This window comes from Amblyomma mixtum, chromosome 8, assembly GCF_055824585.1.
Source record: "Amblyomma mixtum isolate Tamu chromosome 8, ASM5582458v1, whole genome shotgun sequence".
In the NCBI taxonomy this organism is placed as follows: domain Eukaryota; kingdom Metazoa; phylum Arthropoda; class Arachnida; order Ixodida; family Ixodidae; genus Amblyomma; species Amblyomma mixtum.
The window spans coordinates 11,665,837-11,684,359 of NC_143019.1; the positions used below are offsets into that span (position 1 = coordinate 11,665,837).

At 46.1% G+C, this 18,523-nt stretch overlaps 1 protein-coding gene across 1 annotated transcript in view; it reads left to right on the forward strand.

Annotated features, from left to right (window-relative positions):
• Positions 1 to 1,132: 1,132 nt before the first annotated feature.
• The window catches only part of LOC149331350 (uncharacterized), a 69,688-nt gene continuing 52,297 nt past the window's right edge, over positions 1,133 to 18,523 (forward strand). The window contains exon 1 of the mRNA XM_089556483.1: positions 1,133 to 1,624. Coding sequence (XP_089412609.1) covers positions 1,567 to 1,624 — 58 coding nt within the window. The 5' untranslated portion in view covers positions 1,133 to 1,566. The remainder of the gene's footprint in view (positions 1,625 to 18,523) is intronic.

Genomic DNA, 18,523 nt, shown 5'->3' on the forward strand with positions numbered 1-18,523 from the left:
TTCCTTCGGTAAGAACATGGTGTCGGCGTGGTAACCTGCCACAACCTAATGACGCGCAAACCTCTTGGTTGATCGAAATGCCACTCGTGGGATGCATTTTTGAACATTTCATTTTATTTTAATTTTGTTCGATCCTCACCCATTGGTGGCTACTCCTGGTCAAGTAGACCACGTGCAATGACAATCTGGTCGCACCAGGAACACGCCTATGATATCACTAGCATAGATGCACCACCATATCTTGCCGCCATGGAGAACTGGAGTCGACGTCGGTGATTGAAGGAACTGGTGACGCGTAGGCCCGCCTAGCATTCTCTATTGGCTGTAATTCCATATAGGGAAAGAAACTGTGCAGTGGCTGTGCTACGCATTGTTGGAGCATAGCAGCTGTCACTTGGGTCGCAGTTGATGGGTCGGCAGTGGGGTAGGCAGCAGCGATGACACGACGAGACAGGCCTTGTCTTGACTGATGGTTTGCTTCCTCACCTGCAGTTGCTTTCGTCACATTATCGTCACGATTACGTAACGATAAGTTAACCGCAAAGTGAAAAAGAAAGAAAAGCAAAATTACGCAACACGTCCCCAGGTGGCCCTATATAATTTATGCTAGAGACGTGGTTCCACTTAGGCCTTCTTCCACTCCTGCTAAAAATCCGCATCTTTAGGTGGTTTATAGTTTATGGGGGTTAACATCCCAAAGCAACTCAAGCTATAAGGGACGCCTAAGTGAAGGGCTCCGGAAATTTCGACCACAGCTCCCTCGATAGGAATGAAGAGAGCAATACGCCTGAATATATTTTTTTTATTCCATTACATGACACTATTCGAACATTTCTCTTCATGTGGGGCGCGCCGCGACCAAAGAAACACTGCCACTCCACTTCACTGCCACATGCCATCAGAGAGCGGAACGCACAGTCCCGGGGCAACAAGTTTCTCACAGCCCTCTCTGCCGCCGCAGCCACGCTCACGCGCGTTGTATACCGCGCGTCGCTCGCATGCACGCCGGATAGGGACCCTAAATTACAGCGAGAGCAACGGCACCGCTTTCCCCTCCTCCCCTCCTCGCCAGGCCGACTTTCACCGGCGACGGTGGCGGCCAATGACGGGTCACTACCGCCGCTCTCGCGTTGCCGCCGGCACCGGTGCGCGGGCAAAAAGAGCGGGAGCTGGGAACTGTCGTCGTGCGCGACCGGTTACCCCGCTGGGCACGTCGTCGCCGCCACACTCGACCGTTTCGACCCCCTCTGTGCGAGTCTTCGGCCCCTCCCCGCCTTCATCCGTGAGGGTTATCTTCACCAGGAGTGGAGGGATTGGGAAGCGACGAAAAGTAAAAGGAAAGAGGCGATGATGCAGCTCCTACGGCGGAAAAAGAGTGATCATGCTCCGGAGAGTCTCTGCCCGCGGTCATGACGGCAACGGGAGGGCTCGACCAGAGTGTGTCTTCGCCGTCGCCGTCGTCGTCCTGCCACTCGTCGTCGTTGCAGTTAGCGACGTTTGGTTTTAGCCTGTGCTTCGGATTTCCCGTCGAGTTCTTTTCTTGCCCTGACCGGAACAGCAGGAGGCATGGTTTATAGCTTACTGCGGGCACGTATGGGATTGTGGCTCTTGCTCATGTTAGAAGGTAAGTGTCCTTGAGCTTTTTTCCAATGCAAGGTGAAGTGATTGTTTTTCACAGCTGAATCTTCTCTTATGTCAGCGGCAATGGTTTCAGCCTGTTCTCATTGGTTTGCTTTGGACGAGCTACTAGTTAAACGAGCTGTATAAATAATATGCACGCCGACATGAGAGCCAACCTTGTTAACCACCGTGAAGGAAATCATACGGACCAGTCGGCGGGTCAGCCAACTATAAAATAATAAAGAGAACTAGAGTTGCTTGGTGTTAGGCATGGTGCTCAAGAATAAATGTCAGATGTTAAACAGCCACAATCTAGAAGAATTCTTCTCATCAGCCGATTTCTCTCTCATCGCCACCAGAAAAGTCACGGATTCAGAAACTGTGCCGGTCCTGGAAATATTGTTGAAATGTTCGGAATTTAATGTTTATCAAGTAATTACGGGTTCCTTTCGTACACTTAAGGCTAGCTGTGCTTTTCTGACCTCTTTCTTCCTTCTGGAACTACTCGGGAGTAGCATTTTCCTGCATTCAATGTTCTGTGCCCATTATTCACTTTTCTACCTGCGGCGGTGGCTGAGTCCAATTGACGTTCGGCTACTCATTCCAAGGTCGCGGCATCGAATTCCGTTCGCGGCGGCCGCATTTCATGCAGGAAAAATGCAAAACTTCTCGTGTATGCGATGTCAGCGCATGTTTCCAGGTGCTGTAAATTCATCCGGAGACGTCCACTACGGCGTTCTTAATAGACCATACGTATCTTCAAGACATTAATTTGAGCATACCAGTAAAAATATTTTGCATTTCTTGCTAACTTATTTCAGAGGAATCTGCGTGGTACATTTTATGCCATCCTTCATACGAGCGCAAGCATATGCTCAAAATATCTAAGATGAAATGACCGCTTCTCGTTCATGTCATTCGAAAACATGCCTCGTTTTAGCCTCTCGCATGGCACCTGACAATTTATTTCGGTGGTCAACACAGCAATTGTTAGGGAGTGCGAGTCCAGTCAGAACCACTAAGTACATCTCCATCTTGCAAAGCACTCATGAAGTTTGTAAAAGCTTATGCATGTTGTAAAGGAACCGAAGACTATTTTGTGAAACAGGTGTGAGCCGATGGCATTCTAAAAGTCGTCTAAAGCAGCGATTAGGTGAAATAATTTAATTGTATGTGCGGTAACATGGAAGGAGTTTTCCTTCTAGCGCACTGTACACAAGGTGATTAGTGGTTTCCATGGTTGGAAGTTAATAAGTATTTGACCGCTTTGTAGCATAGTGTAAGGCATGCTTCATATTTGTATTATAGCAGATTCCTTGCATAAGTGGTTTACCTAAATTTTTCGTGGCGCATGCTTTCATCATTAGAGTGTAGATAATATTCAATAGAAACTATTTGCTTTGTACACAGTCGCTAATTTTGCCTTGCTTAGTACTGACCACTTAAAAGGAGTGCTTTTTTTTGTCAAAGAAGCTTTTAAATGAAACTAGAAAAGAACTGCTCATCTTCAGGAGTGAATCAACTAGAAGTTCTGCTATTAAAATATTGTACCGCTTGCTGGTCGCCTGTGTGTCTGGTGGGAAAAGGACTTGAAAACGTCAAGAACGGCTTTCACCGGTTGCACTTTTTTCCACAGTACAGCGAAAAATAAAATAATATCATAGTAGAGTCGCTGATTCATACGTACAACATCGTTCCAAGTCTTTCGAAAAACCGGTCTCTTGACTTGAACTGCGACGAGTAGATTAACTTGTTTGGCAATCGGTACGATGTATTGAGTCGAAACCTGCTTCGCTTCGAACTCTGTTCACAATGCATTGTAGAGGGAGAATAAACAAACCGACGCGCTTTCTGAATGCCCCGTGCCCGCCCCGCACTGAATGACGACAAACGAGAGCAGCGGCCGGTTTCTGGCCCCAAAAGCCAGTTTGAGCGACATTTCCTTCGGAAGCCGTCCCGCATAGCCTGGCTGTTTTGCAAGCAAAACGCCATGTGGGTCGAATAAGCAGTCTATTGTAGTCCGCAGGCGAACAACAGTTCTGCTGGGAGGCAGGCGACAATGCCTATTCTCCTTATGGCCATGTTTTAATCATAAATGTCAAGAGGGAAGCCGGGCTACGCTGTTTCGCAGCTACCAGCACCATTCGACTTTAGCTCCATCCACCGCTTGGAACCTGATTTCGGGTTTTGACTGTTCTATAATCAAAGTGCCTATGGTTAAATATATAGGTCAAAAATATCTAATTAACAGAGGCTTCTTGATGTTTTGAGCGGTATTTTAACTTTTCCTGCAACAGGTTTTCCTTTAAGGGCTTCACACCAGGTACACATTTTATTACATTAAGTTCGCACTGGTCTCTCTACAAGTGACCACACTGCGAAGTATCCATTGTTGGCAGTTGAGTGATAGGCTAATAAGTGTTCCGAAAGGTCTCACTAAGCACTGAAATATACTTGCTTCTGATTGGTTGTGCAGTCGGTCGACACATTCAAAGTCCATACAAGTCCATACAAAGTCCATTCATGGAGTGCAAAGGATTGATGAAATACGCTGTTTTCAGAACAGTTGAGAAACGCAGGCCAGGCAAATTAATGCCCGGAAGACATGCCATGCTGGAAACTGTGGCCTGAAATTTCTCGGCGCACTAGACCCGTTACACGCGTCGAATCCACAGAAGAATGGCGTGCACTTCTGGATTTTTTTTTTATTTTTATAATCTGCAGCCGAAGCGACGGATATTTCGGGCATTACTTCTCGTAGTGTTCTCCGCGCACTTTGTTTCAGTGCGGTAAATAAACTAGTGTCACAACTTTAGGATCTGGTCCCGAGCTAAAGGAAACACGACTAGAGACAGATCATTTATTTATTTATTTATTTATTTATTTATTTATTTATTTATTTATTTATTTATTTATTTATTTATTTATTTATTTATTTATTTATTTATTTATTTATTTATTTATTTATTTATTTATTTATTTATTTATTTATTTATTAGATACCTGCATCGCCCCGCAGGGCATTACAGCATGGGGGTACAGACTTCATTACAGGTATAAAACAATTATTGCAGTGCATGGAAAAATGCATCATTAGTTGTGATACATACATGCTCGATTAGACTTTCATCTCGAGCAGAGTTTCATAGCGCGAAATTGTTTCGTCGGTCTTTGTTCTCGATTGCATCGGGAGTGCATGCGTCACCGTATTTTGACCTGTGCTTGCCCTGCTATCAGAACACAAAAATTATATCGCCTATACTCTTATAGCGCCTATAACTTTAGCGGAGTTTTTATCACGCACACAAGGAATTTTTTGTCACCCTGCAGAACAGGAAGTAACGATGAAACGCTTGGCTGCTTCGAAAGTCAACAGGATACGGCTGACACGATTACCAGTGGAAGCAGTGCACGTCATAAAGCTTCAGTTCTGCAACTGCTACAGTGCCTACACACAGTGGCTCAGGACGGACGCGGGATACTTGCAGTCACGAACGGCGCATGGCAAACGGCATTTAGCTAACTCACGCTCTTATGAACAAACATTTCGCAGCGCTCAGCGACGACGAGAGTGGACACCGTCCACCTGAGCTGCATTCGTAGGTTTCTTCGCGCCTTCGTAAATGTTAGTAAAGCGATTTTCCACGGGCCTCAAACTTAATAGGTGGATGTGTGAGCAGTCAGCTCGGAGCTGTGCGCTCCCCGACACCTCGGCTTGCCTTCGATGAAAAGCAAAATGTATGCCTGACGTTTGATCGGTGCAAAGAGCACTGCAGGTGGGGGTGTCGATCTTTGGCAGGAGCCAGTCGCCAGCACAAATATAGTAGGGCTCGCAGCTGTTCCCGAGCAGGTGCCGGCGCAAAAGGCGCACGCGGGCAGTGTGGAAGAACGGGGGGTTCCTGGAGCCCCCAGAGGGCTTGGTGATGGCCGCGTGACCGACTATTCGCCGCGCTCCGCTTGCTTCGGGTCACTTAGAGCGAGCAGGGAAGCCCGTTCCGGCAACGCACGGAGCTTCAGCGCTTGCATGCGCTATTAACCGAGCCAGGAAAAGGGTCCTGCTGAAAGTATGATGAGCAGGAATGAGGCAGGTCAGCGCCGGACATGTCACGTCGGAAGCTGACGATTACGCAGGGGCACATGGGAAGACGAATTGTCCTGCTAGATGCCGTTCTCTCAACTGTGCCGTTAGACGTCCAGCAAACATTCCTAAGCCCTTGTCAAAGAGTCCGATAACGTCGAGTTATCGGGGCCTGTCAGGTCATTGTTTATCGTTTGCTGCCTATGCTGATTCTTTTGCAACCGGAAGTGACGTCTTGAGTGATTTCGTAAAGCGCATGAAGCGTCACGTTTTATTCATCGTTTTGTTTTGAAGGGACAGATATGGTCGAACAAAGCTTTGGTTAATTTGTAAGTGCCACAATTATGCGCCAAATAACCTCCCCCCCACCCTCCCCTGTGCACAGAGACCAAACTATGTCTTTTACCCGCCGCGGTGGCTCAGTGGTTACGGCCCTCAGCTGCTGACCCGAAAGACGCGGGTTCGATCCCGGCCGTGGCGGCTGAATTTTGATGGAGGCGAAATGCTAGAGGCCCATGTACTGTGCGATATCAGTGCACTTTAAAGAACCCCAGGTGGTCGAAATTTCCGGAGCTCTTTTCAACGGCGTCCCTCATAGCCTGAGTCGCTTTGTGTCTTTAAACCCAAATAAATCAAATCAATCAAACTACGTCTTCATACACTTATACTATAGCGCTGGCAAAGAATCGAGATATTATTTCCAGGCTAAAGTTGCGCCATTAAATATGAAGAAATGAATGTAGATCAGGCTTAGGCGTTCTGTCTTTGGTCACCCCACTTTTGCGTCATTTCGGAGATTCAGTCCATTGGTGTCGCCTCCTGTTGGAACCTGCGCATTAATCTTCACTGCCTGTGGAGGTCTTAGTGAAATGATCTTGAACGGCGCGGGCAGCAAATAACACGAAATTCTACAAAAATAAATGAAAAGAAGGGTAAAAAAGCCTTTAAGGTAGCAAGTTTTCTCGATTATTGAGGGAACGCGGGAGTATTGATACAACCAATGGCGCCCAGAAAAGCAAAATTTACCGCGATTCCCTCACAGACAGCCCCGCACAATGCTTCTGCCGTAAAAGAGGGTACACTTAAGCTCCTCCTTAAGGGCATGAAGCGATAGCGTATTGAGGTAATTCCCATACATGCAGAAGGTCGTTCTCTATTTTATACATTCATAGATCCCTGGGAGTCCTTATACTCTTCTTAGCTCAGTGGTGCAGCAGTTAAGTGATGCGGCACAGCCCTGGGATGGCAGGCGCTTATAGCGGTGTGCTTTATGTGGCCCATGCTGCTTTTCCCGAGCGACCAATCATTAATGTAATGGTCACTTGCCACAGTGGGCAGTTTGTTCACTATCCGATTGGCAGGTTGTGATGGCGCTGCAAGGTCACGTGACCTAGCCAACCTGCCTCCTGGGTTGCTCTCTTGGCGCCACCTGCCAGTCATGCTCGTGATGCACACACGGCGATACCCAGCTTTACCTAGCAGAGTGAACCTCTCGCTTCGAAACAAATAAAGAACGACTCACCAACTTCAGTGATGACCAAGTATCGTCAAGTTTGGCTGTAACATCTTGCGCAGCACATTTTTATACGAACGAATCATTTACACCACTTGTCAAAAGTACACAGCCCAAGGGGTTTGCCTCATCGACCGTAATCGCTCGAAAGAGAAATGGCTTTGCGTCTTCAATTCTCCCAAGTTGTGAGTCCTTGATGTGCTAGGAAGCGACGCTAAGCAGCTTAGAAGCAAACTCCATGGGCTGTATACTTTTGACGGGGACTGTATAGCCTGGAAAAAGTTTTGCGATATGTAGATTCTGTAAAAAAAATTACTTCCCTGTGTTCGCGACTCCACTTGACTTAAAATCCTGGAAGCATAAACATACATGGATGTTTCTTTAATTACGACCAATGCTAGCGGCCTAGTATAGACACGAGAGAAAAGTTTTCTAGCGTGAACCCGTTCTCTACAGCTTTTTCGTTAGGACACCAGCTGGTAAGAGCTCTTTTGTTCTCTAATTGGGCACAACTGTGTGTCGAGGTTAGATTGTTGTCGGCATTGCTGGAAGTAACATTAAATGTCCACACTTTACATCAAGGAGAAAAGCGGTCTAAAACACGCCGTTCCCGTGAATTCGCGTGTGCTAGGTGCATCGTGTGTGAGACTGGATTATGGTCCCCGCTGCGGGCGCCTCATGCTCTGCCCTATCGCAACGCCCCGATAATCTTTTGCGGAAAACCCTCAGGCGAGGAAATTTCCGGTCCAGGAACATAATAATTGCGCAACTAGAGACACCATTGAATACCACTGGTGCATTACTGGAGCGCAGTTCTCCCCGAACTGGACTGCACGGGTCGTTGCGGCGTCAAAACACGCATTTCCTGACTCTAAAGGCGTCGCACTGTGCACCGTCACACAAGAGCGGTAACGCAGGTTACCGCAGCCATTGGCAGGGTGCTCATAGAGAGTATAAAAATAACTGGAAATCACACAAAAACTTTAATTTCAGTGTTCCGTGTAAGAGACGCCACGCGTCCTTTACTTCGAAAAACTTAGCGAGTGTTATCGCAGGTCGGCAACGTCACTCTCCAGTACGTTGCCACTTTTTATCAAAATATTTATGTATTTATCTAATTATTCTTTATTAAACATCAAATAGCCATGAAAATTGGCATTCTATACGAGATTGGCTGAGCATTCAAATAGCAGCCTGGAACTGAAGTCCATCTACGTAGAAATCGCGTGTGCTGCAAATCATTTGTACTCTGTCTAAGCTCTTGACCTAGAACTGCTGCGAAAGCTGCCATGTAAAACGGACAGAGACAGAAAACACGTGCACGCAAAGAGCGCAGATAAAACTCTTGTGACCCAGTGAAGCTCGCCTCAGATCAGCTTTTTCTGTCCACGCTCCCTACATTTTTGTGTGCATTAAAATCCAAAATAAACGTTCATCGATTCATTCATTCATTCATTCATTCATTCATTCATTCATTCATTCATTCATTCATTCATTCGTTCATTCATTCATTCATTCATTCATTCATTTATTTATTTATTTATTTATTTATTTATTTATTGATTGATTGAAGTGGACCGCAGTGGTGCCGTCAACCGGCACGCTGTTCCAGCCAATGGACAATTTTTACGGAAAAAGAAAGGAGATGCTAGGCAGTCTGTGCTGGAGCAGGTTGTACTGCTTTAGGATAACTGCAGCGGCATTATAGACGATGAGCACGTAAATTGGCTGATATATCAAGTGGTGCATAATAAAAATTTGTGATAAAGGCACAGGCTAAAGATGCCGCGTCTCGATTCGATATGGGCAGAGTAATCCTGGGATCTAATTGTGATGAGGATGGAGTAGTAGGAGTAGTCCGAAAATTAAATCTGGCTGCGCGATTTTGAACCGATTCGCGGGTGTAAGAAATGTCATACTACGAGGGTCCCAAATTGAGCATGCGTTTCAAATTTAGGCCGAACAAATGAGAGATAAGTTAACGTTTTTTTAGCGAGAAAGGGACGAGTCCCGAAAGTTTCAACGGAGGTAACCAAGAGTGCGATTGGCTTCGTTAGTAATTTTCATGGCGTGTGTACACCAGCTGAGACGGTATTAGAAAGAGTGACGCCGAGGTTTTTTTCTGGATTAGCACAGGATATTTCTGAGCCGCGTAAGGTATACTGGTTTAGAGCTGGTAATGCTGCCGATGACGAAAAAAGAGTAATAAGGTTTTATTAGTGTTAAAAGGCAATAATAATTTATTGCACAAGGTTCAACGTGCTGAAAGTCACCTTGAACTTTGCGGTACTCTGAGTTGTTCTTGATGAGGCGACATATGTAGTCGTCTGCGAACAGGCGGACTTGAGAGAAAATATTACTAGGGAGGTCGACAATGTAGATTTGAAAGAGTAATAATTGGAGTACTGTTCCTTGAGGTACACCGTAGTGAACTGGAGAGCAAGTTGACCAGTAGCTATTACTGCATAGAAATTGTTGCCGGTTGATAAGGAAGTAGCATGTACATTCCAAGACGAGGTGGTAAAGGTTCAGTCTTGACTAGCAGTCGTTGATTAGTAACTTTGCAAAAGTAGTTTCGAACTCCAAGCTAGCGTCGACTGGTGTGTTTAAAATAGATTTCAACTGACGTCGTTAATGAATAAAGCTAGCTTAGTGTCACGTAATAGCCTCGTACGAATACCGTGTTGGTTAGATGAAGGGTATTTGTAGATACTTCGATTAATTAGCACATAGGATTACGGCACTTGTTAATTCCGAAAAATGGCTTCTGGAAAGAATGAGATGATAAGTATAACATAAAAAGGAATGCCTTTATACTGAACCGGGACAGCCTTGCGTATTTACCAGACTTATGGCACCACTGTTGACGACATTAACTGCTGAAAACAATGACATAAAATCACTCACTATGTACACTATGTGTTTTAGCTCTTTAGAGTTGACGCCATCGATGCCTGATTTCGATGAAAGCTTCAGTGATTCCATGATTATCGCGATACCGGTCGCATTAAAAGTAATGTTGATATTGGCTGCGTGATCGTAATGAGGAAAATCTGGTAAACTGCTGCCAGTTTCTATATAGTAAATACAAAGCAGACACTACGGTTAACGTCTTTGGCTTGGATTAATCGCGGTTTAATCGCGGATTAATAGCGGTTTGGATTAATCGCTTTCAGCAATTTTTTACGAATATTTTCTATCATGGGCGGTAGAACCAATGAGTAGAAGAAACGTCTTGTTTTGATTATCAGTAATTCGACCTCTTCTTACTTCGCTTTTGTAGCCCAGTGCAGCATTTTCTACTGTTTATGTTTCAATTTCCAAAGTTCGGCTCGTTAGTGTCAAGTCGGCAGGTGAATCAGTGCGCAACGGCAAAAGGAAGAAACAACACGTGTCAATATTGCTGTCTTAACACGCCGGTGTCCCATTACTATGCCGCTATTTGCCCTGAAGTTAACACCGAGGCATGCAGCGAAATTCGTTTCATGAACAGAATAATCGAGAGCAAATACTGGGTATGCTTGACTCAAAATCTCCATTCAGTAAAGGCTTCGAAAAAGTGGTAGATTGTTAAAACGACCTCATCCTAAATACTCATCAGGCAAACTACAAGCGTACTATCACCCCATAAGAATTTGTCTTAAATTAAAGAAGGCGACAATCGAGCGGAGTAATGTTGAAGGATATGTAGGGAAAGGAATGCGAAAAAGATTCATCGACGACTTATGAAAGTGCGACATTCCAGATAGAACAAAGAAGATATCTCTATTACTTACTATGCCGCGCCCGGCTAGCGACGTTTGCTAGCTGCTGAAACGAAACTCGGGAGTTTACTTTGAATGAACAGAATAAACAGGCGGTAGCGCACACACAAGCCACATAGAGTAGCACACCGCGAAATCTACCGCCAAGACGCCCCCAGGAAATGAGAGGCAGACGAGGCAGAGACGAAGGGCAGGCCAGCTAGACTAGGTACAAGACTTACCACCAGACATACGAGAGCGAAGAACAGAAAGAAGAGACGCGAGTGTCGCGAGTACGAGGCGACAAGGCCGTCGGCTTTCCCTTTCGCACATGAGGTAAGCGACCGCCCGCACTATCTTCTTGTGCGGCTGCCTGGCGGAATTTTAAAGAGAGGGGAAGCGGGAAGCTGTTGAGGGCGAAGAGCAAGGACCGTAGCCACCATGGCAGCCACGGAGGCACTTGACCGATGTTGTGGGGTCAAAAAGTCATGTGAGGCTAGCCGCTGCTCTGTTGCATGGCAGGTGAAAATAAAACGCGGACGCCGCCGCACGTGACCTTCTCCTTCCGGCACTGACCTGTACTTGCGATCTCGTGTGAATTGAATTCGGCCGGCTACTTCCAAGACGTGCCTTTTGCAGATTTATGCATAATTACAATCCATTAGACCAGTGCCACTGAAAACATAAGCAAATATTTGGAATAGAGTCTTCAGCACGACCTCGTAATGTCCAGTCTTCTTCACCTGGAAAGACTGATGTGTGGTAACAAGTTCCAGTTTAAGTTTGAAAAAAGCAAGAGTCATTTGTGAAGACTGTATACTTTCACTCTTTCACATCACACATCCTCCTGAAGCAGTTTAGTATTAATGTGTGCACTTTCATGTTATTACGACTGTGACAGTACTTTCGCACTTAGAAAAATGCACATACAGAGTTAATATTTCTTGTTTTTGCGGTATTTAGTCTGGACAGCATCCGTAGTTAAAACGCGTGCCATATTGTTAGAACAACCTCTTTCCAGAAAACTCACGATTATGTGGAGCATCCTTTAACCTTGAAATTGACTCTACACTCGGTCCCCACAAATGTATTCTCGTTTCGGCGCACATGGAGGCACTCACGAATCAGTAGCCCGTTAGAGGAGTATAGACCCCTCATTTTGGTGCCATGTTTTCTTCTGTTCAATGATGCGCAAAACACGACTACGCATGAATCACTTGTGGTGTTAACCTACGACCGCTAAATAATTTATAATCATATTTTCCTCTGCTGCTGTTTCGGTTTCGGCTTCAACAGCCGAACAATGGCTGCGACGTCAAAGAGTGGTTTATGTGACTTGAGGCATCGAAAAACGTCGATATAATAGCTGCTTCACGATTTTAATTCACTACAGTGTAGAAACCAGCCTTTCTCAAGAGGCGGAGTGAGAACGAATGTGGAAGCAGCGATTATATTGCAGTTTTTTTATGCCTCACGTGACCTATAACCGCACTTTGACGTCACAGCACAGTCTTCATTTGGCTGTTGAAACGGAAACATCACGAGGAAAAAATTTGACTATGAATTCTTTAGCGCTCGTAGCAAAATACCAAGTGATAATGCCTTGTGTGATAATGCCATATGCACATTACAAACAAGAAAACACGCACAGAAGAGTTAAGTGTCTATACTGCTTTAAGTATCGAAGCTCGCATAGAATACTTAATTAAGGGAAAGAGCGAAAATTTCGACCTCATGCATTTTTATCACACAAAAAAAAATTATGCGTACACAAATACTACAAACACCGGCGGCTACTTCCGAAAGAGGCTGTGGAGTCTTGCGCTTCGATATAAGCTAACAGCCAGACATTCAACACATGGGCCCCATCATCAATTATCTGTTGCCTTTGAAAGCGCTCTAACATCGCGTACCTGCGGTGGAAAGGCCAGGACAAGTTCACAGCTTCGAAGAGTGCATCGACCCGTCGGCTGTAGCTGACCGCGTCAAAGCACTAAGTTTCGCTTCCGCTGCGGAATAGGGCCTTTTCAGCGTTGTGAAGCAGGTAAGGCGTGCTTTTCGTAAGCTGACTGCTTCATTACCCTTCTGCACTCCTAATCTGGTCCTAATCTGGAAACCGATTCTGGCTGACGTGCCATCTTTTTGACATCATTATTTACATAATCGGCAACCCTCACTCCCCATCAGCTTTGACGGGGCCATTCCCGAACTCCAATTCTGGAGCAGCTTAGCACGAAGGGGCTTCTACCTATTTTCATGAATAGCAATCGTAGGTATACCTAAAAAGAACAGGCCATTAGACGTTCTACTAACAGAACCACACTGTTGATTATGGCAAATGCATATATATATATATATATATATACACATATATATATATATATATATATATATATATATATATGAAAGAAGCCAACAGCCACAGAAACCAAGGGGCACAGGGAATTTTTTTTTTTATTTTATTTACTTATTTCGCGGTGTTCATCAATTTAGAATATTACTGAATATGTTATCGCTTAAAGCTAATTGATCAGAAAAGCAGAAGAAAAAACAACTACTGCCGCCGGTGGGATCCGAACCCACGACCTCCGAATTACGCGTCCGGTGCTCTACCTCTGAGCTACGGCGACGGCTGTCAAAGCAGATGATTTGACAGCCGTCGCCGTAGCTCAGAGGTAGAGCACCGGACGCGTAATTCGGAGGTCGTGGGTTCGGATCCCACCGGCGGCAGTAGTTGTTTTTTCTTCTTTTTTTTTCTTCTGCTTTTCTGATCAATTAGCTTTAAGCGATAACATATTCAGTAATATTCTAAATTGATGAACACCGCGAAATAAGTAAATAAAATAAAAAAAAAAATTCCCTGTGCCCCTTGGTTTCTGTGGCTGTTGGCTTCTTTCATATATATATATATATATATATATATATATATATATATATATATATATATATATATAGAGAGAGAGAGAGAGAGAGAGAGAGCTGTGCATATATAGCCATGATATATGGACTGCGTCTGTATGCATATATAGACCGAGCTATGGCTCAGCAAATCCCCGCTCTTTTAATACGTACCCTTGGCGAGCAAGCTATAAATATATCTATACCGCACTCCACTCAATGGTTCCATGCGTGACTGACCACAGAGGGCCTGCATTCTCGAGAGCTTTTTGGCTCAAGCCCTCCTACTTCAGGGGCACATGCATCTAGCCCACCGGCCTCAGGCCCGTACATCTCGGGTCCATATCTTTTACTTACACATGCCTCAGAACCCCTGGAGGACAATAGTTTGGGCAGTAGGCACATTCGGCAATTTTATCTTACGGCATACGCCGGGTCGAGGACCTTTGCTCGTGACAAAACCCTTCACACAGGCATCTTTATAACAGCTAGACCAGAGCATTAGGGACCGTTAGGAAGTGGGTCCGTTTCTACCGAGAACATTTCATTTCATTTCAGTTTATTACCTTAAAGACCCATGAGGGGTATTACATAAGGGGTGGGTACATACATTTCGGTGAGCAAGTGTTAACATAACGAAACATGACTGGTAACATTATTGGCAAAGTTGGATGAGCACATGATGGCTGCGATGTCGTTGGGTAGGTCAGGACTTCTAGAAATTATGCAAAAACTGCCGTCAGAAGCGCTGGTTCTCGTGTTAGTTCAAGATGCTCTCATGCAGGCGCGAAGGCTCCTGGCTCGCTATCGGGCTGTAAGTGCTCTATTACGGGCGATGAAAGCCCCACGTGCCGAAAATCAGGCCACCGGAGATTACCCGACCTCGCGACGGCACCGGAGAAAAAAAAAGGTCATGCCGGCCAGCGAGGCCACCGCTCTGCCGCCGAGGCCCTCACACGCTTGTGGTACGAGCGCTCCTTTGTGTGAGTCAGCGTGTAGCAGTGAGAGGGAGCACCGCTGTTCCCGGAGCTATGCTCCAAAGGTGAAACACGTGGTATCTTGCTCACCAGCTTTAGCGAGCTGATCACACGATGACCGTTTGCTTCCTTGGGAGGACGGGGTGGAGGCTAATGTGCGTCCCTGTGTTACGTAAAGTGCTTCGCGTATGGCGTGGTAGCAACTGCTTAAGAGGAGCAGATGGAGGGAAACCAGAAAAAGGAAAGCTGGGTAGGTTAACCGGATATAGCTTTGGTTCGCGACCCTAAACTCTAAAAATGCGTTGATAAAACGAACTCTAGAAAGCTGGTGGAACCGAGTACAGATAAAAGCTGTACTAAAGGGCACGCATGAGGTTTGCACCTTTCAATGAAGATTGGCGATTTTAGATGCGACCGCACCAGTACAAATACTTTTGGCACAAATGAATCATGTAGCCAATTTCTGAGTACCATAGCTTCAGAAAACTGTCTGCTGCATCCGCATGATCAGCCATCAAATCTCGAACAGAGTTATAGGGAGGGCGTTGGTTTAATAGGCATCAGAATAAGAGCCCAAGTAATTATGACTGACGCCAAGCTTGTGCATATTAGAAGCTCACCGCGCTTATTTGAAAGCTTGTTAATGCCTCACTTGTGCGCGAAAATACTTTTGCGTACATTTTTTAGCACATTGCAAAGTCATGCCCTGTTTTCATGCCAAGTTTGTATTGTTTTTATTCCGCTTTGACTCGAACATGTGCAGGTGGGGCCAGTAATCATTGTCTTACTGATCATTCTTTATTTCCAAGAACAGCATGCAATTATATGCTGTGCAAAATACCAGAGCCAGTTTTTATCTGTTTGCAAATTCGTAATGTCACTGAAAACGCTTGCCGCATTTACAGCATTACATAGCAGCCTCCAAGTGCCTGCATAAAATGATGAATTTAAACTTTGTGGCACAAAATTATGGTATTTAAGATTTGAAGCTTTTAGATTTTTATTAGTTCTGATACTTAAGAAAGACAAAGAGAAGAAGCAAGGAGTTCAGAAGAAAATTAAAGCTTGTAGAGGTGAGAACTTTCGGTGACATATGCAGATCATAGGTTTAGTAGAGACAAAAGTGAAGCACACGAGTTCCCAGTAGAGGGAGATGCATACTTGCGAGCCATACGCTTGACTTCTATCTTTAGCAGCGCCTTCTACCTCAGCACCAGTTCTCCTTCGAGGTACCAACAACGTGCAGAGACGGAGGTGCCACAAAAAGAAGCAAGGATAATTCTGCGCAGCCAGGCGATTATGATAAGCAGCGATTTCGAGGAAGTTCCGCCCCAAGGGTCACCAAGGGTGGCGCAAGGGTCAGAGGTCACGCTCGGAGGAAGGATGTTCAGCCATGCTGCAGCCGTAAACATTCGCGCCGTGCCGCTCTCGTGCCGACCACCGCAGGAAAAGCAAAACCGTGATGCATGCCTGCCCATTAGCGAGACGGCGTGTGGGTCTGAGCTGCGCTTTAGTTAGGCGACGGCGCCAGTCTGGTAATTGATGCAAATGTTGGTGCAAGAACAGCATCAAACACAGAAGTCCTTGTCCATACAAAGGATCATAGGAGCCGTGGTGCTCCGATGGCTCTCATACGGTACTTGATACTCAGCTCAAGAAGTCCTCGTAGTTCGCTTTCTCCATTCCACACCACGTCCTTGTTTGCGTTTTTGCCGGCCATCTTTCAAAGCCTTCTAGGAGGTGCATTGCAATGCAGAAGACATTAGGAAAGCATTAGGCTCTGACTTATTAAGCCTACTTTGCTTTCAAGTCACGATACGCTCGAGATGAGACCTTGGCCAATTTGCAGTATGGGCTTTATTCGTACGGTTGTGGCGGACGCTCAGCTGTCGACTTTCTGTTTTCTTGCATATTTAGTCACTAAGGTGAGCATGTCAATGCTTTCTCCATCTCCAGGCTTGTTTTTTTTGTGTGTGTATTTGTGCGAGGAGCCTTGTTTGTGCCTAACTCCTTCAACGTTGTGGGTTTCTACGTGGACACAGGCCACCACCCACCGCCGGTTCGAGCTTCGCGCGAGCCAAGGGCCCCGATCAGCCGTCACCACACACACATTGGGACACCGATGCAGTGCACTCAGCCTCCGCTGGGAGGAGAGCGATTCGCCGCAAAGAAATAGGCCTCCAAGTTCACAAAGGAGACGTTTATTCACGTCGTCCTTCAGCAGTACACACGCACTCAATCGTCACCCCGTCCCGGGGGCGCGCGAGGAGCAAGGCTCCGCTGCGCGCACGAAGCGACTCGAGCAATGTGCGCCGCTAGCACGCCGCTGCAGGAGAATGTCCCCGCGGCAGTGCTGTGATCTCTCTCTCGTGTCGACCGTTGGGCCGGTTGCGAGAGAGAGTGGGCAATCAACGCAAGGTACGCCTGTCGGAGGTCGCTGGACCCCGCTGGACAGGCTCGAGCCGCTGCAGGTCAGAGGACACGTGCGGGCGAGCTCGAGTAAGCACTGGTCCGAGCGGCAAAGCCGGCACGGACAAACAGTAACGTACGCACCTTACGCTGTCTCGGAGGGATCTCTCCCTCTGGGCCCCGCTCGGACGGTCGCGCCGTGCGCGGCCGCCCGTAGCGGGTCCCGATTTCCCGCCAAAAGGCGCCAATGGCAAAGGCCGTTGGGGAGCCGGGGCGGAGCTGTGGCCAAATGACAGTGATTAGTCACCCAGCCGCCTCTCCACCGCCTGAGGCGGGAGCAAGGGATAGAGTAGAAACAACGCGGGAGGCCGGCACAGCCGCGCAAAGGCGACGGCGGAAAGCCAGGGTTCCCACAACGTGTAACCTTGTGTGTAACTTTGTGCTCTCTACTAGCTGTTATTCAGTTCGCCTAACTTCATTGCCAAAATGAACTATGCGTCCAAGCTGTGGTTAACTTGTTACATTCCAAAGGGGTAGAAGCAAAAACGCACATGTAACTATTAAGAGACATTCACGAAAGGAGAGCAAAAGCACCGTGGCACACCCAGAAACTCTGAACGAGCGCATTTTCGTGCGCAAAATTGTTAACGAACGCAATTTTTTGTAAAAATAATGATTCTACTATAAAAAAAATCAATATATCCGCACAAATCCAACAAGCAGGCTTGGATTTTTTTGTTATTAATTCTTTGCTATCGTCGAAAATGTTCCGCATTGGTTTTCTACGACAGGCTGAACTACTTGATGCGAGCGGTGGACAAACTTTAGAAGAAAGATTTTGCTACGCATCAGAAGAATGGACCACTATCTTCAATATTTAGAATATAGTACATTACAGTATTTCACAGTTGCCTTAATATTAAAAGTGATTTCCAAGAATCCTGGAGTAGTAGCTGAGGGCAGCACTACTTCCGACACTGGAGCTTTTACCGGGTTAGCAGTGTTGCCCTATTTTGTCGAAAACGACGTTGCCTATGTGTGGGGGAAGCCTCCATCTTCGAGGAAGACTGCTCGGTGAAAGCGCCCACAGTTGGGTGCAGTTCCGGAAACCCACCGGCGAAAATTTGTCTCCCTACTCATAGTACGACCCACCACCGACAATGTTAATCGTTAATCGGTATCCTTGGTAATGTGTGTGTTTTTAAAAGCCCAGGTGCACAGTTCGGCGCAGCCTAGTTTGGCAAGAAAATAAAATTTGAAAAAATGTTGAGCTTGCGAGCTATTT